General features: G+C 43.5%; 1 protein-coding gene across 2 annotated transcripts in view; it reads left to right on the top strand.

Moving 5' to 3' along the window:
- The window catches only part of CSMD3 (CUB and Sushi multiple domains 3), a 1,158,685-nt gene that overhangs the window by 1,103,843 nt on the left and 28,102 nt on the right, over positions 1-26,740 (top strand). For both annotated transcript variants that reach the window (XM_039525141.1, XM_039525140.1), the window contains 4 exons: positions 8,110-8,283; positions 10,065-10,238; positions 10,495-10,568; positions 26,472-26,583. In XM_039525141.1, the coding sequence (XP_039381075.1) occupies positions 8,110-8,283; positions 10,065-10,238; positions 10,495-10,568; positions 26,472-26,583 (534 nt within the window). The remainder of the gene's footprint in view (positions 1-8,109; positions 8,284-10,064; positions 10,239-10,494; positions 10,569-26,471; positions 26,584-26,740) is intronic.

The raw sequence follows: 26,740 nt of genomic DNA, 5'->3' as shown, positions 1-26,740 counted from the left end.
GGGTGTGCTTCATACCAGTGACAGATTAGCCACTGGGCCAACGGGAAACCTACCTATGGGCCCCAGCCAAATGGAGGGCCCTGGAGAAATGGATGCCCTTGCGTGCTGACCCACTCTGCCCGGCGCTCTTGACGGGGTCAGAGCGTGGGGGCTTGCCCCACTCCACCTGCCCACCTGGCACTCCTGCCAGGGATCGGGGTTGGGGCGCGGGCGCTTCTTCCACCTGCCTGGCACTCCTGCCCCCATGCCTTGACTCTGCTCACCCCCAGCAGGAGCCCCTGTGCCCTGACCCTGCTCCCCCTGGCATGAGCGCTGGGTGAGCGTGAGAAGCCCTTGTACCCCGATCCTGCTCCCCGGGAGGAGTGTCAGATGGGGACAGAGTGGACTGCAGGAGGAAGGGATGGGGAGAGCCCCCACTTGCTCTGACCCAGGTCCCTACAAAACTGGAATCCGCCTCTGACACATACTCAAGCTAGCATGAGTATAAGCTGCAGTGTAGCTCAGTAGCATGGGTAGCAGCAGCAGCGGCACACCTGAGCCCTGTTGAGAACCAACCCACCTGAAATCAGAGGGTATGTACTCAACATAGCTCAGCTGTGTCTCCACTGCCGCTACCCATGCTACTGAGCTACACTTCTGTTTATACTTGCATATGCTCAATGAGAGCTAGCAAGAATATATGCACACAAGCAGGGGAAATCACACCCCTGGCTCATAGTGTAGATGGAGTGCTGTGTAACATTGCCCCTCCCCACCCTGCAGCATGTCCAGGCATGCAAAGAAGCCTGTGCCCCCTGTCTTAGCCTGCAGCCTAATGGAAATTGTGCCTGTCTGGCTTTCCTTGCTGTGCCAGGGAACTGAGCTCAAATTTGAGGCAGCATCAGAATGGGAATTTTGCCTTCTGATCATCAACCATAAACCCTTGCTCTGCCTGGGAAAGGGGCTCTCTCTCCACCCCTCCCCGCTCCACAGGTGACTCCATATTAAAGCCTTGAGCTCTTCAGGAAGTCCGTGACCAGTACAGAGGCACTTGAGGATTCCGCTAGCCTTGGGGCTGCATTTTCATGGGACTACAGAATGGTAAATGAGAAATCCCTTCCCATGTTCAAAGTGCTCTTGATTTCCTGTGTAAAGATCCAGGTGATATTAGGTTGCTCCTGCAGCACGTACTTGGGTGCTATCTAGCCTGGATAGCAGGCAAGCAGCCTTTCAGGCACCGGGGGATAGCTAGCAACTTTTTTCACAATTGAGGCATGTTTACCACTACCCATCATCTATTGTGTGCTCCCTAGACCAGGATGAATAGTGTGCTACCTCCATCTTGTAAACAGCCAAGGGGAAATGTACCACACATGCAACAACAAAAAACAAACAAACAGACAAACAAAAAACCCTGCAAACTGTTCCATGATGGCCAGCAAGGAACTTATAAATAAAATATCTTTCCTTTCAAGCATTATTGTGATACATGTTTTCGCTTTCCATTGAGGCAAATGAGGACACCTCATTAAACCAAATGTTAAACTAAAATGTTTAGATAGATAGATAGATAGATAGATATTCCATAGATTTGGGGAGCATAAGGTTGGTGCAGCAGACATATGTCACACCTTCAGAAGCGGATTTCATTCCAAGACCTGAATACCATAGGACATCACTGCTTATACTATAGGACACACTGCACAGCAATTTAAAAGCTTCATCTATAACTGTCCAGACCAAAGTTTTTTCATACATTTAGTAGGAAAACCTACTTCATGGTAAATAAGTGGCTCATTTTCTAGGGGCATGGTCCTTGCTTGGAGTAAGATGTCTCGAGTCGTGTGTTGGGCAAACAATTGATGTGATTTGTGACCAGCAATGGATTCTAACTTGGTGGCTTCAAGGATGTCATGTTATACCCAGGAATAGTCATTGCTCATTCTAAATGGTGCATCCAAACTTACAGGTAATGAGCTATTGGGGGAAATATTAGAGAAATTAGTAGCTGAGACTGAAAAGAAGTGTCAATCCTCATTATCAAAGCCAGAACAGCAATCTACTGGTTGTTACCAACACCAAGGATATCCAAGAATGGACTGTTACCCTGGCAGGGAAGTTTCTGCTCCAGATTTTTTCCAAGGAAATCTACATGAATTTTCCTCCAAACCATCAAAATCCTACACATGACAAAGACTCTCCCTTATGATCCACCCTCTGCACCCAGAGTCTTAAGTGGATGTAGTAGTCACAGCAAGGCAAAGCTCACAGGCCACAACACGCAGTGCCAGAGCCCATACTCTTGATTGCCAAGCAATCACTTGGATCACTTGATAATTACCAGTTCTGTTCATTTCCATTCGTCTGGTAACCTGACATTGGCCATTGTTGGAAGACAGGATACTGGGCTAAATGGACCTTTGGTCTGACCCAGTATGGCCGTTCTTATGTTCTTAAGCCTATGGCTTTGCAGTAACACCAGGAAAAAACTCCCTGATTCTCTTGACAAACAGAATTTACCTGGGAGTGGAGATAGACCCTTCAGTGACAAAGATCTACCCATCACTAGACAGAAGATTCAGAAGATCCAGGGCCAGATATCCATGCTGGACAAATGCATGAGGCCAACCATAGCTCAGAGTCTCAAGTCACTGGGCCTTCTCATCTTGTACATATGGGTCTCCCAATGGCGAGGTCACATATCAGACCTTTCTTCTGAGAGTATGGGCCCATTCCCTCAAGCTAAGGCAAGACCAAGTCCAGGGGTGATAGAAGGTCTCAGAGAACATCCACAGGAATCTTCCCATATCCTTTCTAGGGCTGCAGGTTGTTACAACAGACACCAGTTGGAAGGGATGGGGAACACTTCTGGGACCCAGAATAGTGTAGGGTAACTGAAGATCTGGGGAAAGGAACTACCACATCAAGTTCTTGGCACTCAGAGCTGTCAAACTAGTGAGATTGCAGAACTACCTAGCATGGAATCACTTTTTGGACCAACCAGACAACATGACCACAGTTGCGTACAGGAACAACCAAGGAAGAACAAGGAGTGTAGCTCTAAATGCAGAAGCAATGGAGACAATAGAATGGGCAGACAAGACATCACCCTCCCAAAAGGCAATACCCATAAAAGGAAAGCTGAACCAAAAAGCAGACTGGCTCAGTAGACACAAAATCAACTACTCTGAATGATGCCTGTACCAGGAAGTCTTCACTCTGATCTCGCATATGTTTGGTCTCCCCTAACTTGACCTGTTTGACAATTACAGCAATGCAAAAGGACAGAAATTCTTCACCCAAGAAGCAGATCCTAAGTCCATGGGACAGATGCTCTGTTGCAGAGATGGCCACAAGGCCTGCAATATGCATTCCTGCCCTTCTCTCTCCTAGGGAAGGTGTTCCAAAAGGTAAGGTGAGAAGGGTGACAGCCCTAACTCTTTACCAACCAAGGAGACCCTGGTTTTCTGATCTGATAGAACTGAGGCTGTAGCCACCATACCAGCTTTAGACAAGACCAGACCTCTTTTTTCCAAGGCTCATTTCTCCATCTAGACGCAGGTCACCTTTAACTGACAGCCTGGCTATTGAAAGAGAAGTGTTAGCCACACTCGGCCTATCTTCCAAAGTAATCAGGCCTCTTCTCTCATTCAGGAGAGTTTTTCCACACAGCAAACATACTTGTCCATGCAGACCAAGTTCAGTTTGTTGTGCCAAGAGTGCAGCGCATATCCAAGGTATCCTGGGATTCCAGCCACTTACAACTTCCTTCAGAAAGGTGCAGATAAGGGCCTTTTGCCCAGCAGGGTAGTTCACCAGGTATCAGCCATAAGTTGTGTACTATTAGTAGGATCCTCAGGCTCCTTGGCAGAACCCTCAGGTATCCAAATTTTTCAGAACAATCAGACTGCCCAGATCAGCTGTCGGACCAATCTTCCCTCAGTTGGTCCTACCACTGGTGCTGAAAGACCTAACCGTACATCCCTTTAAGCCTCTGATTTCCTTCACTCTGCCCATGGGCACAGCACCTGACTGTGAAGCAGTGGCACACCCCAGATGGCAGAAGCACACTAAAGACGTATATCAGGTGTAAAGAATCCACAAGTAGATGGGTCTCCCTGTTTATTTCCTTTCATCCCCAGGTGCCAAGGGCTTAGAGTATCCAAGCTATCAATTACTAGATGGATCGGACTATGCATCGCTGAGGCACACAAGCCATCCAACCGCCCTGGTCAGGGAATCAAGATGCATTCTGCAAGATCCTTGGCAACCTCTTGGGCCAAAAGAGCATGTGCCCCCAACACAGAGATCTGCAGAGCAGTCATATAGCTAGCGCCTCTATCAGGCACTGTAAGATAGTCTTTCTGTCTCTGCCGAGGCCTTGTTTGGCAGGAAAGTGCTGCAAGCAGTGGTCCAGATATAACCTTGCCATTCGAGCAGTTCAAAAAGATTTTTTTCCCTATTTCTCATGTTCACTTTTCTGTCCCTCCCTAATGTCGTTCACTGTTGGCTACTTCCCATGCATATCAAAATTGTGGGGGATGCTGGGCTGCAGAATGGAAAATTATCTTACCCAGTAATTTCCTTTCTGCTATCAGGTTCTCCCACAATTCTACCCACCCTGGATGGCTTCACAGCCAAGGCTCAGCATTCTGTTTGGATAGTTACCAAGAGGCAGTGGCCTACTGCAAATAATTAATGACACCTCTACCCTGATATTACGCTGTCCTTGGGAGCCAAAAAATCTTACCATGTTATAGGTGAAACTGTGTTATATCGAACTTGCTTTGATCTGTCGGAGCATGCACCCTCCCCCGGCCTCCGCCCCCAGAGCACTGCTTTACTGCGTTATGTCTGAATTTGTGTTATATCGGGTTGTGTTATATCGGGGTAGAGGTGTAGTTGGCACTGAAGTTAGTGTTACAAATCATTTTCTAAGAGCTGTTTCACAGCTTAGAAATGCATCATCTGATAGCAAGCAGAAGGGGGTGTGGTTAGCACCACAGCTGCCAACTTTCACATGGTAAATAAGTACCCCAACTTTCACAATAAGCCAAAAATCAAGCTAATCTCATTTCAAAACAAGGCCAAAACAAGCCAATCCCTAAGAACCCCAACACTCTATGTGATTAGATCCCCCTGGCGTGCAGTCTGAGACTGTGGTGGGCCCGCTGTCCACCCCTACTCTCTCCCCCTCTTACCCCTGCTTGCCCACCCTTGCCCCTGCTTGCTGGGAGCTGGTCAAAGAAAAGAGGCAACAAGCTACAAGCCAAACAAGCTACAAGCCAAAAACTATCCAACAAGCAACTCACAAGCCAATTAAGCCAAAAACAAGCCCAAATTTTTCCCACAAGTTTAGCATGTCTGGCTAGCACAGGCTCTGCTGCAGCTTTGAACTGCCTCTGGAAATGGCAGACAGGAAGGGAATAAACCATACATATCAGAATTCTGGGAGACACTCCTAGCAGAAAGTAGATTATCAAGTAAGAAATTTTCTGTTTGTTCCCTTGCTTTCAGCCAGGAAGCTGAAACATAAAGTCCCTTTTATAGTGACTAGTAATAAAGCTGCTTGATAAATGGATTTTCTCCAGTTGGTGCAGGGTAAGAGTGCTGGTGCTTATCCCAAACCCCAGCTTCTTACTGATGCTGCTACTTGAAAAAAGGAAGGAATAGAATTTAAAAGGGTAAAAGCTACCCCTTTTAACCTGAGGGCCTAACCAAAAATTCAGGGTTTAATCGGTGGTTCCAGTTAGGAGGAAAAATTGGCAATAGAGATTTCTTTGATGCAGTTTTGTTTATTTGCAAAGAATGCACAAACTTCTGTGTCTTTGAATGCAGAAAGAATCAAATAGCAGGAAACAGTTTATTTTTCTCACAGCACTAAGAACACTTTTTCCGTCCTGTACCCCAACCTATAAACCTCTTCTCAGATTTCTTCCAGGGTCAGCCACCATGCTTCCAGTTGCTCCTTCAAGTTGTCTTTTTCATTTTGTTGTATATTTGGCCTTTCCATGAACACACACTTACACACACCCCCACCTAAAACTATATTCTGCAAAAGCTCCTGGGCAGAGTCACACACTCCTTTTATCTTCGGAGACAGGGGAGGGAGCTGGGCGTATTCTTACAGTTATGTTAAATGAAGGGTGAGTTCAAACCTACCAACCTCAATGAGGTTTTCACTCAATCCAAAACAATATTTCACTGAGCTCATAACCACTATGATGAAGGTGGCAAATGCCATAATTTTGGAAGCCATGCACCCAGTCTCTAAAAAAAATAGGGCAATGAAAAAGGCAATCCTAAAGTCACCCCCAAATCCTTGGTCTCCTGCTTGGCTAAAAGGTTATTAAAATAATGGCACTTTGCATTTCCACCCAGAGTTCTGGATGATTTAGTTGCTGTTTGTCTTGCTTTGAGGATGTTGGACTAGATGACCTCCTGAGGTCTCTTCCAACTCTAATCTTCTATGAGTCTATGATTCTCAAAGCATTTAATAAGCATTAATGAATGAAGCCTCAAGCACCTGTATGATGTATAGAATTATACTAATGGTGAAACTGATGCATAGAAAAGCCAGGTGGCTTCCACAGGTCACACAGCAAGAACCTCATGCTCCTGACCGGTGTTCCCTTTAATTTTTTTCTGCCTGCAGAAAGACAAGCTAACTAAGTGTAATTTTAAAGCTTCTGAGTGCAGCTCCCTCATCTCCCCATTCACATGGTCTCTCAACTCTCCTTTCCCCATTTTTCTTCATTCACTGCTTCCCACTTACTCCCTCTCTCTCCCTTAAACTCAATCCAACTACTCTCACTTATGTAACCCACATACCTTCTGAGAGTGGGGTTCTATCCCAGCTAGTGGCACTGAGACCACTTAGAGATTAATGAGTCTGCTCTACAGCCTTAGCTAACAGCTAGTTGGCTTTTAGCTTAGGTGGTAGAGTCTCATAGACTAAGCTCCAGAGACCCCAGGTTCAATCCCAACAAATGGGGTCTATTGGTGTTACACTTGCTCTCTTCCTCTTTACTCTGCTGTTTCCCCCTGGTGCTCTTCTCATTCACTGTTTCTCATTTATTCACTCATCCCTTCTTTTGTCTGTCTCTCATTGTCTCTCTCCCCATCCAATTTGCTTTCCCCATTCTCTGTCCCTTTTCATTCCCATCCTCCCTCATCTCATCCCCTTTCTCCTTCTCCCTTCCTCCCTCCCTTTCATCCTTCAAAGTCATAACTGCTGCAGCCATCCCTTGCTCCCCCACCATCCCAAAATCAAATAGTACCACTACTTCCCCATCACTTATTTGTGGAACTCTTTCTGCTGCTAATGTTTCTGCTACTCTCCTGGGCACCATCAGACCTGAGATATAGGGGAAGGACCTGCTTTCTTTACTCCTGCACAAACCTAGAGTGAGTGTTGCCTTCAAAATCTCCCCTTGCCACCCTCAGGCCTGAGGAGGGGGAGTCAAGTCTGAATTTTTAAGTCCCTCTCCTGCCTGTCAGGAGCAGCAGCACTAGCAGACTCAGAAGAAGAGGGAATCCCAGGACCCCCTCCTCTCATCCAAAAGTTAGATGCCTCCTGGTAAAGAATTACCCCTGAAGCAGACAATTCTGTGTGTGGTACCTACCAAGAGAGAGAGTGCAGCCAGGCATGCACCTTTCAAGGAGTCTTGCTACTGAATCTCATTCCTGTCTTTTAACAACAGCTAAATTGGCTAACAGAAAGAAAGAATTGGATTGTGACCATGTGTAAGTGAACATAATTATACCCCAGAATGCCTAACAGTCAACAAAAATAATTTTGCCACAAACACTATTAGTATTTTATCAAATATTGTATATTATATAAACTATACAGTGATTTCCAAGGGTTATCTTCCCAAATAGCATGATGCAGCATTCAACTTTGCATTATAAATTCCAATAACTGGCAACAATTGTGTGTCCCAGAAATAGAGGCAACCAGAAATATTAGCTACAGTGGTGCTGCAAGAATATAGTCAGGAAGATAACATGTCACCACTTGTATTGTCCTCCAAAAAGATTAAATGAGCACATATGGTTCTTCTAGTAACTGTGTTCACCAGGGATATTGACAGCAGCTGTGCCTAATCACTTTGAATGTTATTGCAGCTGTTACCTGCCCAACTCCTCCCCAGATCTCTAATGGAAGGTTGGAAGGAACAAATTTTGACTGGGGATTTAGTATTAGCTATGTCTGCTCCCCAGGCTATGAACTATCCTTTCCTGCTGTTTTGACCTGTGTTGGGAATGGAACTTGGAGTGGTGAGGTACCTCAGTGCTTACGTAAGTATTTGTTTGAATCTTATATTTTATCCTTATTATTTTTCCTCGCTCAACTCTTACTTGTCGGTCACTTTTCGGCCACTTGTCGCATGTTCTTCAGTTACTCGTCAGGTTTCTTTGGAAAATAAAATCACTTGAACTTACACTAGTAAAAGGAGGAATCCCAGAACCTCCAATCTGCTACAAATTTAGGGTGTTTTATATGCACATTTTTCCATCCCAGAGAAATATAAGTCTCCTATGAATTACCATGTCTCATTTCCTTAGTTACCCATGTGAAAGAGAGTTAGTGGGCATCCAACAATAGCATGTTGCTGGGGAAAGGCTTGTGAAAAATTTCAAATGAATGACGGAGTTTCCACATGAACTCTTTCTGTAAAAATTATCTAGCTCCCAATAATGCCAGTTCCTTGTGAGGGAATTAAAGATTTTTCCCCCCTGAGAATTTGAGACTTTACTCATCAAATAACCACTCAGAAGAAACATTTAGACCTCAGTGTGCAAAAAGGCTAAACAAAATGTATGTAGCTGTCTACAAACTATAATCCCAGCGTGGCATATGTTTACTAGAGAACATACAGTTTACACCAGAAAGTAGTCATATTGAAGCCAATCAGACTAAGCACAGTAGTAAGTATTATGTTCAATTATTGGTGTTTACAGGATCAGGCCCTTACAGAGTCTAAAGTTTTCTCTTAGTAACAATTTTGCAGCAGAATCTATGCTGCCAGTTCCGTGATGTCGTATGAATTTCCAAATTGTCGTAGATTAAGACCCCTGTCTTGCAAACAAATCTCTGTATGTGGAACTGCTCTGCAACCAGTGAGGTTATATCAGAGAATGTGAAGTTTGGGAGCATTGCTGATCAGATCACTGGTCCATGAATCACAGTATCCTGCTTCTGATAATGGCCAATACCTACTACTGCAAGGAGAGGCCAAAAAACTCACCCAGCATGCATCCAGCCAGTTATTCAATGCTATGCCAGAGACAGAAGAAAATCCTTGCAGGTGATAAGCTAAAAGCCTTAAGACTCTGATTTAGAATATATTATTATTGGCAGATATATATTCTATTTAATACATGTCTATTAATGTTTGACTTTCAGATTCCTGCTTAAACTGCTTTCCATGTTTAATGTAGTTATTTTATTGTAGTTATAGTTAGCCACACTAACTTTCTAGTGATCTCACTCCATACCCAAGTTTTCAGTTGTAGTTAAGTAAGATGAAGTAAGAAGCTGCCACTCCTAAAATTTGTTTCTCTTTGGACAACTTCTTTTGCTCCCTCCAAGAGCATGGAAGACCCTATAAGTAACAGGTGTTATGAGGTTCTGTTGTGCGAGCAGAGGACTGTCATACTCTGCAGTTGTTTTCTGTGGGGCACCTTGTATGCTGATGTAATATAGGATTTGGGGATAGAGTAGAGCTGTGGATGTGGAAGGTTTTGTAGCTGGTGGAATCACCAGACACACAGTACATCTCCAAGCTGTTTCCTCTGCCTTTCTCATAGGCATTCTAATCAGCCACCAAAGCTAGTTCAACCATGGGACTGCAGTCAGTACTAGCAAAGATTGGCTATGTGACCTCTCCATCATGTTGAGCAGATTCCATTCCTTCCTCGCTCCCACAAAACTCCCATTTATTTGGCTATGTATAAGAGCCAGACATGAGATTTGGAGTAACTGTTCAGCTAAGCTTAGGTACTTCAGTGTAAGTCTTATTTTAATACCTTTTAGCAAATGCTGAATTGCTTTCTATATGTCACATCATTTTCCATAGCAAAGTTTTGTGGTGACCCTGGAGTACCTGCTCAAGGGAAAAGAGAAGGCAAGAGCTTCATCTACCAGTCAGAAGTCTCTTTCAGCTGCAATCCTCCCTTTGTTTTGGTTGGGTCCAGTACTAGAATATGCCAAGCAGATGGAACTTGGAGTGGTTCTTCTCCTCGATGTATAGGTAAGATGAGATCCATATTACTGAGATCTATTGGATTCTTCTCTTTGATTCTCCCGCTGCTAATCCTGTCGGTTTGTTTGAGAACTCTGATTTATTGTGTTGTGTTATTCTACACTATCTGTGAAATATGACCATTTTAATCATTATGCTTCTACTGATCCTGTTCTCCACATGGTTAAATTAAATATATCTGTTGACACACAGATTTTTTTCACTAAAAAATACCTTATGTTGTGTTTATTTTAATTTTTTTTAGAACCCACTCGCACATCATGTGAAAACCCTGGAATCCCACGGCATGGATCACAAAACAATACATTTGGCTACCAGGTAGGGTGTGTTAAGTTGTTTTTATAGTACACAGTAGTTCAGAAGTTCTCAGACTATGATCCAGGAACCACTGGGGATTAAAGAACTAGCCTATGGTCTGTTAAGAATGAGATGCTCATATGGTGTTGGTTATCCTTTTTTCCAGCATCTGATTTGCATTAAAATCAGCAACAAACCCTTTAAATATTTTTCCAGTACTAAATTCTATGCAAACAATTGTTAGTTGCCAAACAGATGTTATGTGATCATAAATGGGAGGGAAAGTGTTCCACATACTATGGAACTGGAAGGCAGGTAGTCTATGGGTTAATCCCTGTATTAAAATGTGGTCTACATGATGAAACATTTGAAAGCCCCAGTCATATACTCCATTTGACACACTGTGATTTGGACCCTGCAGTGCTAGTGTGTACGTTGATTTTGGCAGGAGAGGTCGTTTTCTTAATTTAAAAAAAAAAAGCAATATCCAAGTTATTCATCTATCCAAGGCCTTGTCTACACTGGCAAGTTTCTGTGCAGTAAAGCAGCTTTCTGCGGTGTAACTTCTGAGGTGTACACACTGCCACTTAGTGCACAGAAATTGTGCAGTTGTAACGCTGTAAAAAAACCACCCCGACAAGAGGTGTACAGCTTTCTGTACCAGGGCTATAGCACCACAGTGCCAGTGTAAACACCCTGGTTGATTACAGCGCTGCAATAGGCCTACAGAATGTGTCCTACAATGCCTGTTCTTGCCTCTCTGGTCATTGCTTTGAACTCAACTGTGAGTCCCACTCCTTAAATTCCTTGAGAATTTTGAAAGTCCCTTTCCTGTTTGCTCGGTGACATGTGCAGTGGTTTCAGCGCATCGTTCCAGGTGACTATGCCTGCTCCACACACCAGGCAATCCCCCCACTTGGAGCAATGACAAGCTGCTGGGCCTCATCAGCATTTGGGGAGAGGAGGCTGTCCAGTCCCAGCTGTGCTCCAGCCATAGGAATTATGATACCTAAGGACAGACTTCACGATGCATGACAGAAAGGGGCCATGCCTGGGACACAATGCAGTGCAGGGTCAAAGTGAAGGAGCTGTAGAATGCCTGCCACAAGGCGTGGGCAGCAAACCGCCACTCCAGTACTACACCCACGAGCTGCTGGTTCTACAAAGAGCTGGACGCGATACTCAGTGGCGACCCCACCTCCACTGCGAAAGCCACTGAGGATACTTCGGTGGCTCTTGTACCATTTGAGAGTGGACCAAGCCAGGAGGAGGAAATCTTGGACAAGAATGTGGAGGGCGAGGGTCACCCAGAGACAGAGGATGACTTGGAGGTCAGAGATGCATGCAGCCAGGAGCTCTTCTCTATCCTGGAGGAGGCTAGCCAGTCACAGCAGTCAGATCTTGGCAAAGCGCAAAAAGGAGAGAAGGCCCCTGGTAAGTGGCTTTGATTTTGAGAATCACTGAAGCGAGTTGTTGGGGGCAGGAGGGTTGCAGAAAGCAGGCTTGTGTCTGTATGATGTGCATACCACCACATGCGGTGGAACAGGGTGTTTATTGACTCCCACACTTCACGGGAATCTGCCACCATGAAACTCTCATGGAGATACTGGGCAATCCGCTGCTGCAGGTTCTTTGGCAGAGCTGCTTTGTTTCTTGCCCCATTAAGGCTAACTTTCCTGTGCCACTCTGCCGTCACTGGAGTGGGAACCATTGTTGCACACAGGCAAGCTGCATCAGGGCCAGGGTGGAAGCTGCAGTCTTGGAGAAGGTTCTCCCTTGATTCCCTGCTCACTCTCAGCAGTGAGATATATTCCATAATGAACACCGCCTGTGGAAAATGTGGGGACAGTAATGATTATAAGCCCCACCCCTCCCCCCAGTGCTGGCTCTCCCCAAGAGCCATGTGCCCAGTGTACAATATGGTCCTGGAACACTGATTTCACCTGCCCTGCGGTTACTCACCGTTTTGGGGGTCTTGTGGCTCATGTGTGCTTGCCTGGGGTCAGCCAGTTAGTGACAGGTATGTGAATAGTGGCTGTGTTTTAAATCACTGAATCAGTGGTCTGTGTGTTGCAAACACTACTGCATCTGTAAAATTTTGGCTTCACAGATATGACCATGGGAGCCCACCCTCCCTCTTTGTTATCTCTGGGTGAATGACTGTACAGAATTAGAAAGTGGCCACGAAAAACTAAAGAGGACTTTCTGTGTGATGTCATGATGCACTCCGCAGCCAAAAAACAAGAATTGAAGGAGTGAGAAGAGGGACTGAAAGGAGAATGCATGTGCCAGAACGAAGCCATGGAGCAGCTCTTAAACATTATGGAACACCAAGTGGACAGGCTCCAGGTGCTACTAACACTGCAAACCAAGCAGCCCCATGCCCGCTCTCCCCTGCCACTGCTGTCACAAAACTCTTCCCATGCGCCCCCTAGACACCGCCAACACACCCTTATCAACCTCCTAGCTCCAGTCTGTACCTGCTGCATTCCACTCCTGTCCCATCACAGTCCAGCCCTGCGGACTCCCAGTACCCACTGCACTCAACACCCGTCCCTCTGCAGTTTAGCCCTGCTGAAGTACAGTACCCACTGCACTATACTCCAAGGACAAGGTTGCATATGATACTTGGACATACACAAATTTTTAACGGTCCCAGGATCCCACCTCCTCCTTGGACCCTCCCTTCCCCCATCCCCCACAGTACTGATGTTTTTGGGTTTTTTTTGTCTTTCTCCTCTTCTTCTTGTTTTTTTTTTAATAAAAGAATTGTTTTGGTTTGAAAGCAATCTTTATTCCATTAATTGAAAGCAAATAGAGCCCTGCAAAGCAACAGGCAATCACCAGTCACAATCACCTCCTAGCGTTACTGCACTCCCAAGCATAGCAACAAATATTAGTGGCTTCAAATTGCTGCCTCAAGGCATCCCTGATCCTTATGGCTCTGCGCTGTGCCCCTCGAATAGCTCTGGTCTCTGGCTGTTCAAATTCAGCCTCCAGGCACTGACCCTCAGCAGTCCAGGCCTGAGTGAAGCTTTCACCCTTCCCTTCACAGTTATTATAGAATGTACAGCACACAGCTCTAAGCATAAGAATATTGTCACCAGCCAGGTCCAGCTTCACATATAGGCACTGTCAGTGGGCCTTTAAACGGCCAAAAGCACACTCAACAGTCATTCTGCACATTCTCAGCCTGTTGTTGATCTGATCCTTGATGGTGTCAAGGTTCCCTGTGTATGGCTTCATAAGCCATGGCATTAAGGGGTAGGCAGGGTCTCCCAGGATCACAATGGGCATTTCGACTTCCCCTACAATGATCTTCTAGTCTGGGAAAAAAGTCCCTGCTTGCAGCTTCCTGAACAGGCAAGTGTTCTGAAAGATGCGTGTCTCATGCACTTTTCCAGCCCAGCCTGCGTTAATGTCTGTGAAACACCCACAGTGATCCACAGGCACCTGGAGAACCATAAAGAAATACCCCTTCCGATTAATGTACTCAGTGGCTAGGTGGTCTAGTGTCAGAATTGGAATGTGCGTGCCATCTATTGCCCCTCCACAGTTAGGGAAGCCCATTTGTGCAAAGCCATCCACAATGTCATGCACTTTGTCCAGAGTCACGGTCTTTTGGAGCACGATGCGATTAATGGCCCTGCACACTTCCATCAACACGAGTCCAACGGTCAACTTTCCCACTCTGAACTGGTTAGCGAACGATTGGTAGCAGTCTGGAGTAGCCAGCTTCCACAGTACAATCGCCATGCGCTTCTCCAACAACAGGACAGATCTCATGCTCATGTTCTTATGCCACAGGGCTAGGGGGAGCTCATCACACAGTCCCATGAATGTGGCTTTCCTCATCCGAAAGTTCTGCAGCCACTGCTTGTCATCCCAGATGTGCATGACGATGTGATCCAACCACTCAGTGCTTGTTTCCTGAGCCCAAAAGCGGTGTTCCACTGTGGTCAGCACCTCCATGAATGCCACAAGTAATCTTGTGTCATAGCTACTATGCATGGCGAGATCCATGTCAAGCTCCTCTTGCCTTTGTTGTTTAAGGAGTAACTCCACTGCCCCTCATGATGTGTTAGTGAGAGCGAGAAGCATATTGGTCAACAGTGCAGAATCCATTCCTGCAGACCGAAGAGACAGAACGCTCAGTACACAAACCATTGAAAGATGGTGCCAAATGCGGATGGAAGCATGGGAATTGCTGGGATGCGAAGCAATGCATCACGGGGCATTGGGACAGGACCCAGGATGCCCCAGGACCCCCTCCACCTTCCCACAACTCTTAGCGGCAGAAGAAGAAGAGATGCTCTGTGGGATATCTGCCAGGAGTGCACCGCTCCAAATACCAATGCAAGTGCTGCAAATGTGAACATGCTATTGTGCAGGCAGCTGACAGTGTGAACACACAACAGCGGTTTCCGTTCAGCGCTCTCTGAATGGCGATGTAACTGCCGGCGATGTAACTTTGCCAGTGTAAACATACCTTTAGTTTTGCTTATATTGAGGAAATACTAATATAGCATCAAAACCTGCAATTGAAGATGTTACTCAGTTTTTAATCACACAAAATTGTCATTGATTTCAGTGGGATATTTCCTAGGTAAGGATCAAGTAAACTGAGTAAGGATGTCAGGATTTGGCCTATATTTTGCTAATAATACGATAAAACAGTTATAGTCAAGCCAATTTTCCTCTTGCTCACATCAAAATATATCAGGAGAGATGCCGGTGTAAAATTAATGTGAGTGAACAGAGAATCAGTTTCATCATTCTTAAAAGAATACAGTACATAGAGAATTGATACGTGCTTTTGAGACAACAAAAATGCTACATTAGAAAGTGCTTATTATATTGCATAGGCATTGAGTCATTGCAATTGCCATTTTCTGTAATTTTGTTGTCAAATTCCTTAGGGTCATTTGTCTGACGTGTTAAACATTTGTCTTACATTCTGACAGGCCAGTCTGATCCCTCTAGTTTTATGTTTCTTTTTGTTTTGTTTTGTTTTGTTTTTCCCATGGTGAATGGAAGCATCATTAGCATCCAGCATACAACTCTTCAAATAAACAGGCAAAATGTCAACTGATATATAATTTCTAAAACAAATGTAGCTTTTGGCAGGATTTACAACTTTGATCCCCAAAATTCTAAGGTTAGTGCCTTGCAGATTAATACAGCAATGCTGTAAATGCACTTCAGCAACAATTATTTTGTATACCGTATGGCCTTCCATACTACTTCACTTAACCAGCAGCTTATCCTCAAGCTCCCATATAAAGGAGTTGGTACTGTTTAGGAACCAAATGTTTAAACATCAATTTCTGTCACACTCTAGGTGTGATGGCATAGTTAGCACAGTGCAGTATACTGGTGTCATTGTCACAGCAGGTCAGGGAGCAGTGAGTAGTACTCTCTCTCTTTCCCTATAGGAATTGCAGCACTCCTTCTTCTGCTTAAGGGGAAAGGTCAAGAGCTAGCTACTTTCTCTGATGCCTAATGAGGAAGGAGAAACCAAGATAACACTCCCTTGGCTACTCTGGATAGACTTAGGGGAAGGATAAAGAAGAATCCAAATCTAAATCCAAAACACAACAGACCAGATCTTGGCAGAAAGACAATCAACACCTAGCACCATATGTAGGAAGACTTTATGGAGAGTTAGAGAGACAAAGTGGGTGAAGTAATATATTTTATTGGACCAACTTCTGTTGGTGAAACAGGCTTTCAAGCTCCACAGAGCTCTTCTTCACGTACCTTGTCTTTCTAATGTCCTGGGACCAAGACACTACAACAATACTGTACACGAGGATTAGGCAGAGAAGTTTGAAGTTTTCGCAATGGAATAATGAAGAGTTTTTGTCAGATGAAGTTCTGCTTCTAAAATAGTAGATGTTCCTCACAATTTATACATATACAGTGTCACCAGTTAACACTAGTAGAACCAAGCTGCACTTCATTGTGCAGCTTCTAATTAAGATCTCACAAACACAGAGAAGTTCAGGTCTGAGGCTGACAGTAAAACCCCAACCTAGTTTGCCCTCCACCCTCTGGTTGTTGGGTGTCAGATTACACAGGATGAACATGGCGTGGCCTCTTGGCAATACTAATCCCAACGTATGGGTTGCTACAGTGCCAATTTCTTCCTAGCTATCCACTTCCCTACCTGGCCAGTCCTCTTCTGTCACTAGAACTCCAAGCTCAGGGTCTTTTGAGCTGGCTACATAGATAATTATCCAGCCCTGACCTCCCCACTTTGCTGTATGGAAGTGATCTCCAAACTTTGCATTTTATAATCTGTGCCTACAAAAAAAGCTGTTACCTGCTTGTTTTCCCAAGCCTCAAAGCCAGCATCTTTACACAGTGGGGGTCTCTTCTAGATCACAGCACACATGCTACCACCATATCACAATGTAATGATGCTAGTTGGAGTTTTCCAGAGGAAAGATTAGGCAGAAACTGAGTAAGGGTATCAGTATTTGGCCCTTGCATATTAAGTTAAGCAGATGTCCATCAAAAATGTAAGCTCAGCCCTACTTCAGATACCAGCCACAGAATGTAAATAAATGGTAGCATCTAGTATAATTGGGATGTGTGCCTGAATTTAGGATATTATCATTCATTCCAATATTTTGTTATGTAGCAAATCTATCCTGAACACAATATATTATATCAAGCAGAGTTTACAAAGACAAAATACCTTTGTCTCAGTATATTGCAACTTCATCTGTAAGCTTGAAAAATAAATTGCTTCTTTGAAATGAACTGTGGATTTGGAATATTTGCTCAGAGATATTGCTAGTAACATAGGAAATTGTTTATAGCACGTTGACCATAAGCCATTACAGCACACCATACTGCTGAAATGAAACAAGGATTTATTTAGAACAATCTGTCTTGCATGCAAGGCTCTGTAGTTCTGTTTTTTTTTTTTCCAGTTTAGGTTTTTGTGGAAATTCAGCAAGTTTCCTGCATGTTAAAGCTTGAAGGGAGCCAAAGTGCAAACTGTATTTAGAAACAAAAATAGCCACACTACACCCCTAGTATCCTTGTATTAGCTCTTGAGTCTGTTTTATGATGCTCCGTATGATATTCAATATGAAGATAAAGGAAAACCTTGTAAACTTTCTTCTTCTGTGAATTTAGTGCTTATAAAGCTATAATAATAGAACAGTAGAATGAAAACCTGTTTATTTCAAGATAAGTGCTGTATAGTATGGACAGGCATGTGCAAACCCCCAAGTCTGCCCCCACCACTATGCCCCAGTCTTGATCTGGAACAGTGAAGGAATAGTTCATTCTCAGTCTAATCATCCTTTAACTTTCAACAAGGATGCAAGTTGTGTGAGATTATGTGATGTGCACACATATTCACAGGGAACTAAAACCACAAACTTATTTCACAGAGGCCAACAATTTTGTTTATTTGGTAACAAAAACTTGTATTCCTATAGCACTGGACTGGATTAATATCAGTGAAAGTGAAGACATGGAGACATGGTGAAAGTCTCCATGTCCCATTACCAATACCCTGAGCCACCTAGTTTTTCTGAATGAGCCTTTATGATTACGTAGGTTTTCAGCTAGGATTCAGCAAGGGTGTCAAGAGGTACATTTTATTTCACTTCCAAGAGAATGGCCAAATGTTAGTTGAGCAAAAGAACTGATACAGCAGAGGCACTGGGGAATGCACACCAGCTATCCCTCATATGCAGGCATACTTGCCTTCCAAAAATATAACCTTTTATTGCTTTTGTTTGTTAAAAAAAATACAGAGCACTACAATAAATAACAGATGCTTAGTATGAAAAGACTGCTTTAAGTCCTTTTATGGACAGAATAATGACTCGTGACACTAAAGATACACCTTCTTACTCAATAGATCTCCTGCCTGAAAGTCATATCTAGTAGTTAGTGATGAAAATAAGATTTTCCCACATTTTAGTTCCATTCAACTAAGAGAGGATAGAGTGAGATGGTTTCTGCTCTAGTTTGCACATGATTATGAAGAATAGTTAACTCTGTTCTAAGTGGCGAATCTTTATTTCTGGTGCAGACAAGCAAGCAAGAAAGAACAGAGCTTCACTCTAGTTTGCAGGGGTGGCTGGTAGAGAAAACATTTTTACTTGTAAAGTGAAGAACCATGAGTTTTGCACAGGTTATTATTAGATCCCATCGCCAGCCAATGAACGGATACTGGACATCTCATTAATGTCCCATTCACCTGGTCTGATCACCAACAACTGCAAGCAAAACCGGTAGGGTGAGCTGAGACTGTGGTATGAGCACATACCACACATCTCAGTGGTGGGCAACCTACACCACACATATGGCCCATCAGGTAATCTGATTGTGGGCCGCAAGACACTTTGCTGACGTTGACAGTCCCCAGGCATGCCCCCCTACAGCTTCGCCATGGTTTGCAGTTCCCAGCCAGTATGTCCCTGCTGCCCACCACTTCCTGCTGCTCCCATTGGCCAGGAACGGCAATCCGCTTCCACTGGGCACTGCGGGGGGCTATGCCTGTGGATGGTCAACATCAGCAAAATGTCGCGCGGCCTACAATCATATTACCCTGATGAGCCGCATGTGCCCTGAGGGTCGCAGGTTGCCCACCACTGCCTCTAAGTCCTTTAGCCAGTTTAGAGTGAATGACCTCCCACTGGAAGTTCTTTACATTATTAAGTCCTCTCTACAACATATTGTAACATAAGGATCATTAGAAGGAATGATGTGACACCAGATTGTCCAAAAACCCAACAAACTTTAATGCAGTCATCGCCCATATGCAGCACTACCTGCTTTATCTACCTCCCCTACAGCAGGAAACCCACCACCCCACACTTTGTTTCAGTTCCAATTCCCCTGCATCTGACTCTAACCACATCCATCTACAACCCATTTTGCAGGGGAAAGGGGAAACCCATTACAATATCCTGGTGTAATCTGGCAACTGGAGGACCAAGAACAAAGATGGTTAGAATCACACTTAAAAAAATAGGTTTCCCTAACGCCCCTACTCTACTTGCGCTACATTGATGACATCTTCATCATCTGGACTCATGGAAAAGAAGCCCTCGAGGAATTCCACCGTGATTTTAACAATTTCCATCCCACCATCAACCTCAGCCTAGACCAATCCACACAAGCGGTCCATTTCCTAGACACTACTGTGCTAATAAACGATGGTCACATAAATACCACCCTATACCGGAAACCCACTGACCGCTATACTTACTTACATGCCTCCAGCTTCCATCCCGGACACACCACACTATCCATTGTCTACAGCCAAGCTCTAAGATACAACCGTATTTGCTCCAATCCCTCAGACAGAGATAAACACCTACAAGATCTCTATCAAGCATTCTTAAACCTACAATACCCACCTGCTGAAGTGAAAAAACAGATTGACAGAGCCAGAAGAGTACCCAGAAGCCACGTACTACAGGACAGGCCTAAAAAAGAAAATAACAGAACACCACTAGCCATCACCTACAGCCCCCAACTAAAACCTCTCCAGCGCATCATCAAAGATTTACAACCTATCCTTAAAGATGATCCCTCACTGTCACAGATCTTGGGAGACAGGCCAGTCCTCGCTTATAGACAGCCTCCCAACCTGAAGCAAATACTCACCAGCCACCGCACACCATACAACATAAACACTAACCCAGGAACCTATCCAAGCCCGATGCCAGCTCTGTCCACATATCCATTCAAGTGACACCATCATAGGACCTAATCACATCAGACACGCCATCAACCTGCACATCTACCAACGTGATATATGCCATCATGTGCCAGCAATGCCCCTCTGCCATGTACATTGGCCAAACCGGACAGTCTCAAAGAATAAATGGACACAAATCTGACATCAGGAATCATAACATTCAAAAACCAGTGGGAGAACACTTCAACCTCTCTAACCACTCAGTGACAGACTTGAAGGTGGCAATTTTGCAACAAAAAAACTTCAAAAACAGACTCCAAAGAGAAACTGCTGAACTTGAATTAATATGCAAACTAGATACTATTAACTGTGGCCTAAACAAAGACTGGGAATGGTTGGGTCATTACACCAATTGAATCTATTTCCCTATGTTAAGTTCTCCTCACACCTTCTATGGGCCATCTTAATTATCACTTCAAAACGTTTTTTTTCCTCCTGCTAACGATAGCTCATCTCAATTGATTAGACTCTGCCTGTTGGTATGCATACTTCCACCTTTTCATGTTCTCTGTATGTATAAATTTCCCCTGTCTGTGTGTTCCATTCTATGCATCCGAAGAAGTGAGCTGCAGCTCACGAAAGCTCATGCTAAAATAAATTTGTTAGTCTTTAAGGTGCCACAAGTACTCTTGTTCTTTTTTTAAAAAAAATAGTTCTCCTTTCTTTTCCAGCACTCATAAAAATTCAGAGAGAACTCTCAGCAAATGCTTTGGCTAGTTTTTACTTTATCTGAATTGGTTTTACCATGACTAACCAAAATGTCTGCTACTCTTAGTGAAGTGAATTTACTGCAATCTCAGATAGAAGTGTGTGTTTTTCAGTAACAATTGTGCACATAGCTCATGCCTCCCATTTTGAAAATGTATTTTCAGTACACATGGTTATGGTTGGGAATGGTTAATATTTATACCCCTTCTTCTGAGATGAGCATTACCCCTCTGCTGAGTGGTAGCAGATATCCAGGGCTTTGCAGCTTGATTTCCCAGTGGAGAAGAAATCAGTGATGCAGAGTCTGGGTATAAAATTAGCCCCATAGTGCAATTTAAAATAAAAAAGGAGAACACTGCAGAAATATTTTCGTGTGTTGCTACTGTATCAGGATACAAAAACATGAGTTGTTTTAGCATTTTTAGTGGAAAAATGTTTATGGAAATTTTGTGAATGTTATCAACAGAAATTTTGCATAATATTTATGTTAGTAGTTTGATCATTTCAATTTCATAGTCTTGGATCAGGGTTCTGTGGCATAGGAAGGCTGATGCTCCTAGATGGTGGGCAAGGTGCTGCTGCAGGATGAGGAGATTGTAGGATGGATTGGTGGGCTGGAGGATATGGGGGCTAGTAATTTTGAATGGGGGGCAGTGCTGTGGTGCACTGTCAACTTCAAAGGAGAGGAATTTCCACAGCCCCACACAATCTCCAATTCCTTTGCCTTTGAGCCAATCACTCCCCAGGAGGGGAGTTGATGTCTGAGGAACTGAGTGGTAGGGAAGAGATGCAGAGCTGGGATAAAGTCTGCAGCCACAGTATGAGTGAGCTTCCTCTGTCAGGGTTCCTCTAGATCTTGGAGACCCAGGATTTTTGCTGCATTCAAACGCAATGGGAATGACTTTTCAGGCACTCCTTAAGGACCAATATCTTGTTTGCACATCTCTGGTTTGAGCAGGACTACATTTTACAGAACTTGAAATCATAGAATCATGCAAATGTAGGACTGGAAAGGACCTCGATAGTTCAGCTCTCCCAGTCCCCTGCACTGAGGCAGGTCTAAGGATCACCGTCCTAGACCATCCCTGACAGGTCTTTGTCTAACCTGTTCTTAAAAACTCCAGTGAAAGATGTTCCACAACCTCCCTAGGTAATTTGTTCCAGTGTAACTACCTTTACAGCTAAGACATTTTTCCTAATGTCTAACCACATCTCTCTTGCTGCAATTTGAACCCATTACTTCTTGTCCTGTCCTTCCTTAGTGAATAAGGAAAACAATTTATCACCCTCCTCTTTTATGTACTTGAAGACTTTTATTGTGTTCCCCCCCCCATCAGTCTTCTTTTCTGAAGACCACACAAACCCAATTTTTTCAGCCTTTCCTCACAGGTCATGTTTTCTAGACCTTTCATCTTCTTTTGTGGCTCTCCTCTGGATTTTCTCCAGATTGTCTGCATCTTTCCTGAAGTATGGGTGCTAGCACTGGACACAGTATTCCAGCTGAGGTGTTATCAGTGCTGAGTAGAGTGGAAGCATTACTTCTCATGTCTTGCTTACAACACTTCTCCCAATACATCCAAGAATGATGTTCACTTTTTGTTTTTACAATGGTATTATACTGTTGACTCATATTTAGTGTCTGATCCATTGTAACCTCAGATCATTTAATTACTATTAATTCCTATTAATAATTTCCCATTTTGAATTTGTGCAGTTGATTATTATTATTATTAAGTGGGGGTACTTTAAATTTGTCCTTATTGAATTTCATCCTGTTTATTTCAGACCTTTTCTCCAGTTTGTCAAGATCATTCTGCATTCAAATCATACCCTCCAAAGCACTTGAAACCCCTCCCAGCTTGGTTTTGCCCACAAACTTTATAAGTATAGTCTCTATGCCATTATCCAAATCATTTATGAAGATATTGAATAGGACTGGACCAAGGACCGATCTCTGCAGGACCCCACTCGATATGCCCTTCCACTTTGACTGTGAGCCATTGATAACAACACTCTGAGCAGGGGCGTTGAGCTCCTGCCGGCATGCCTGCGGCAGGTCCACGGGAAGACGGATCCGCCGCAGTCATGCCTGTGGCAGGTCCGCGTACCTGCCGCAGGCATGCCGGCGGAGCTCCACCGAGCCAAATGCTGCTTGGCGCGCTGGTGCCTAGAGCCGCCCCTGACTCTGAGTATGGTTTTCCAATCATTTGTATACCCACCTAACAGTAGGTTCATCTACACTGTATTTCCCTAGTTTATTTTTGAAAATGTCATGTGAGACAGTATCAAAGGCCTTACTAAAGTCAAGATATATCTATTGCTTAGCATGTATCCACAAGACTTATTACTGTGTCAAAGAATCATAGAATATCAGGGTTGGAAGGGACCTTGGGGGTCATCTAGTCCAACCCCCTGCTCAAAGCAGGACTGATCCCCAACTATTTTTTTTTGTCCTAGGTCCCTAAATGCCCCCTCAGGATTGAGCTCACAACCCTGGGTTCTGCAGGCTCAAGCTCAAACCACTGAGCTATCCCTCCCCCCTTAATAGCCAAGGATGATATTAAGTTGGTTTGACATGATTTGTTCTTGACAAATCCATACTGACTCTTACTTTTCACCTTATTATCTTCCAGGTGCTTACAAATTTATTGTTTAATTATTTTCTCTGTTAGCTCTCTGGGAACTGAACTTAAGATGACTGGTTTATAATTCCCCGGGTTGTCCTTATTTCTCTTTTTATAGATAGGTACTATATTTGCCTTTTTCTAGTCCTCTGAGATCTCTCCTGTCTTCCACAAGTTCTCAACAATAATTGCTAATGGCTCAGAGATCTCTTCAGCTAGTTCCTTAAGTGTTCTAGGATGTATTTCACCAGGCCCTGGTGACTTGAAGACATCTAACTTGCCTAAGTAATTTCTAACTTGTTGTTGCCCTATTTTAGCCTAAGATCCTACCTCATTTATGCTAATGTTCACTATATTCATCATCTGATCAGTTTTTGGTGAAAACTAAAACAAAAAAAGGCATTTAATGCTTTGGTCATTGCTGTATTTTCTGTTATTATCTTTCCCTCCTCATTGAGTAATGAGCTTACCCTATTTTTGGTCTTCCTCTTGCTTCTAATGTATTTGCAAAATGTTTTAATCTCATTTTGTGCCTTGGCCTTTCTAATTTTGTCCCTACATGCTTGTCTTGATTTTTTTGTATATATCCTTTGTCATTTGACCTATTTTTCACTTTTTGTATGACTTTTTGATTTTCTATATTAGAATGTTGATTGAAGATTACTATGGGGATTAAAATGGATAGAATTCCTGAGTATTTACATGTTGTGTCATTGATTCTTGATCTTGAACAAGTTACTTAGGCCAATATTTTCATATTGGATCCCTAAGTAGCCTGATATGTACCTCCCATTGCTTTCTGTGGAAGCCAGTTGAATTTCCACTACTCAGCATCTCAAAAATTAGGCCACTTTGTTCAGGTGCAAAATATGGATGAAGGTAAAGGGAAAAAGGGATGTATCCAGCTCTTTCCTTCATTCAGAGAAAATTGTTGATTTCTCTTTGAAAGAATATTTCTGAAACAAAGTGGAGAATAAGTAGGTTCATGTCATTTGCATTCAAATGAAACAGATGTGTTTAACACAGTGGCTTTGACTTGGTGGTTGGAGCAGGAGCAAAAGGATGTTTGCTTCAAAACCAGAATGCCAAAATATTGTTTGAGTGACAGATACCAAATAAATAGAACAGGTGTAGAAGAAATCTTGGTTCAAAACTGTTCATTCAGAGAAATGGAGGGCTGATGTCCACTAAGAGTAACGCGTATTGCCAGGCAATCTAGTATAATTGATTGGATTCAATGCTACTTTATCAGATAAAAGAGCACTAGTATTGCAATTCATTGTAACTTTAGTAACTGTCAATAGTGTTTTCCTAGTATGTATTTCATAATGAAAACCTGATTTGCTGCACATCTTCCAAAACTGATCTCTTCAAAGTTGTAAAGGAAAAAAGTTTCAATTTTAATTCACATACAGGTACTATGCATAGCTCATGGGTTATTATTACATTTCACCATGATGAGAATACTGAGCTGAAATGGAATTTTACTATAAAATTTCAAATAATTGTTTATAGCAGTGAAGCACTATGTTTAATGGGATTCAGTTGTTATGAAAGATGTGCATATTTTACCTTTTGGGGATCAAGAACTTTTATCAAGCCTTTTAAACTTAATCTAAATTAAGAAAAATGTAAATGCATTGTGCTATGAAAAGTTAGTACAAACTCAACAACCTCTCCTTCAAACATGCATCAAAAGATACACAGTTCACTAGATGGCACATTTGGCCTGTGACTTCTATATCTAAAGATGTTTAAACACTAGTGTAAACGAGTTAACAATTCTCAGTGTATAATAAATGGCCCTGTACTTACTGTATTCAAAAGGGATGATACTGCAAGTCATTCAGACACTAGTTTTGCTTCATTTGCAAAGAATTCTTTCCTTTCTTTTTTTTTCCTTCAAATTATCCATTCCAAGCATAAACAAATGATGTGCTCAGAGGAGTTAGGAGTGTAGATTTTCATGTACTCACATTCTGTTATCTATTAAACATACTGATTTTTGTTCTCTTCTTGTAGTGAGAAAGTAAAGTTCAACACGATAGGGCTCAAAGTTAAAAGGAAATCCTAGAACCATAGAGGCTTGAGTTGGAAGGAACTAGAGCTGGTCAGAGAAATTCCAGTAAAACATTTTTCATCAGAATTTGCTGATCCCTTACAACAGAAACATATGACAAGATGGTTCAATTTCAAAGAAGTTCCAATGAAACTCACTGCCACCACCCAAGCATGGCAGTCAGGCAGCCTTTGGCGGTGTTTCTGTGGGAGGTCCACTTGACCACGCAGATTCGATGGCGTTTCTGTGGGTTATCTGCCGGTCCTGAAGCTGCGTACCTCCCGCAGGCATGCCGCTCGAAGGCTGCCTGACTGCCACCCTCACATCGACCGCTATGCCTGGAGCTGCCACAAAGGTTTCAAAACTTGCCTGATTTCCTGCCTGCACACTGACCCAAGTCCGTGGTAGCCCCTAACAATGTGACAAGGAGATGAGAGCCTGGAAGGCCTGGCTCCCAGGTTTGTGACTCCTTGGCAGTCCGGGGTCCCAGGCTTGCAGCCCTTCGGCAGACAGAGCTTCCAGGGCTTCCAAGATCCTTGGCTCCAGGGCAGCCCACCATGTAGACTGTCCCAGAGTTAGGGCTTCATTCCCTTTTATTGAGATTTCTGAAATTTTGGGGTTTTGTTCCAAAGTATCAAATCCTCCACAGAAGGGAATTCCCTTTTTCTGCCCAGCTCTTGAAAGACCTCATGGCTCAGCTTATTCATCCTGCATTCTGTGTTGGAGTTTTCCCTATTGATTGGGAACAATTGATATTTCTTTGTGATAACATCATTGTACTTTCACTGTTTCAATAGGTGGGAAATGTTGTTCAATTTCAATGTAAAAAAGGACACCTTCTCCAAGGATCTACAACCCGAACTTGCCTCCCTGATCTTATGTGGAGTGGGATTCAGCCAGAATGTATACGTAAGTAATGGGTGAAGGGGATAAATATTTTTCTCTTAGGGTATGTCTACACTACGGGATTATTCCAATTTTACATAAACCGGTTTTGTAAAACAGATTGAGTGCACGCGGCCACACTAAGCACATTAATTCGGCAGTGTGCGTCCATGTACCGAGG

This window comes from Mauremys reevesii, linkage group 2 (assembly GCF_016161935.1).
Source record: "Mauremys reevesii isolate NIE-2019 linkage group 2, ASM1616193v1, whole genome shotgun sequence".
Classification (NCBI taxonomy): Eukaryota; Metazoa; Chordata; order Testudines; family Geoemydidae; genus Mauremys; species Mauremys reevesii.
The sequence above is the reverse complement of the archived record's forward strand: the minus strand, read 5'-3'. Positions and strand labels throughout refer to the sequence as shown.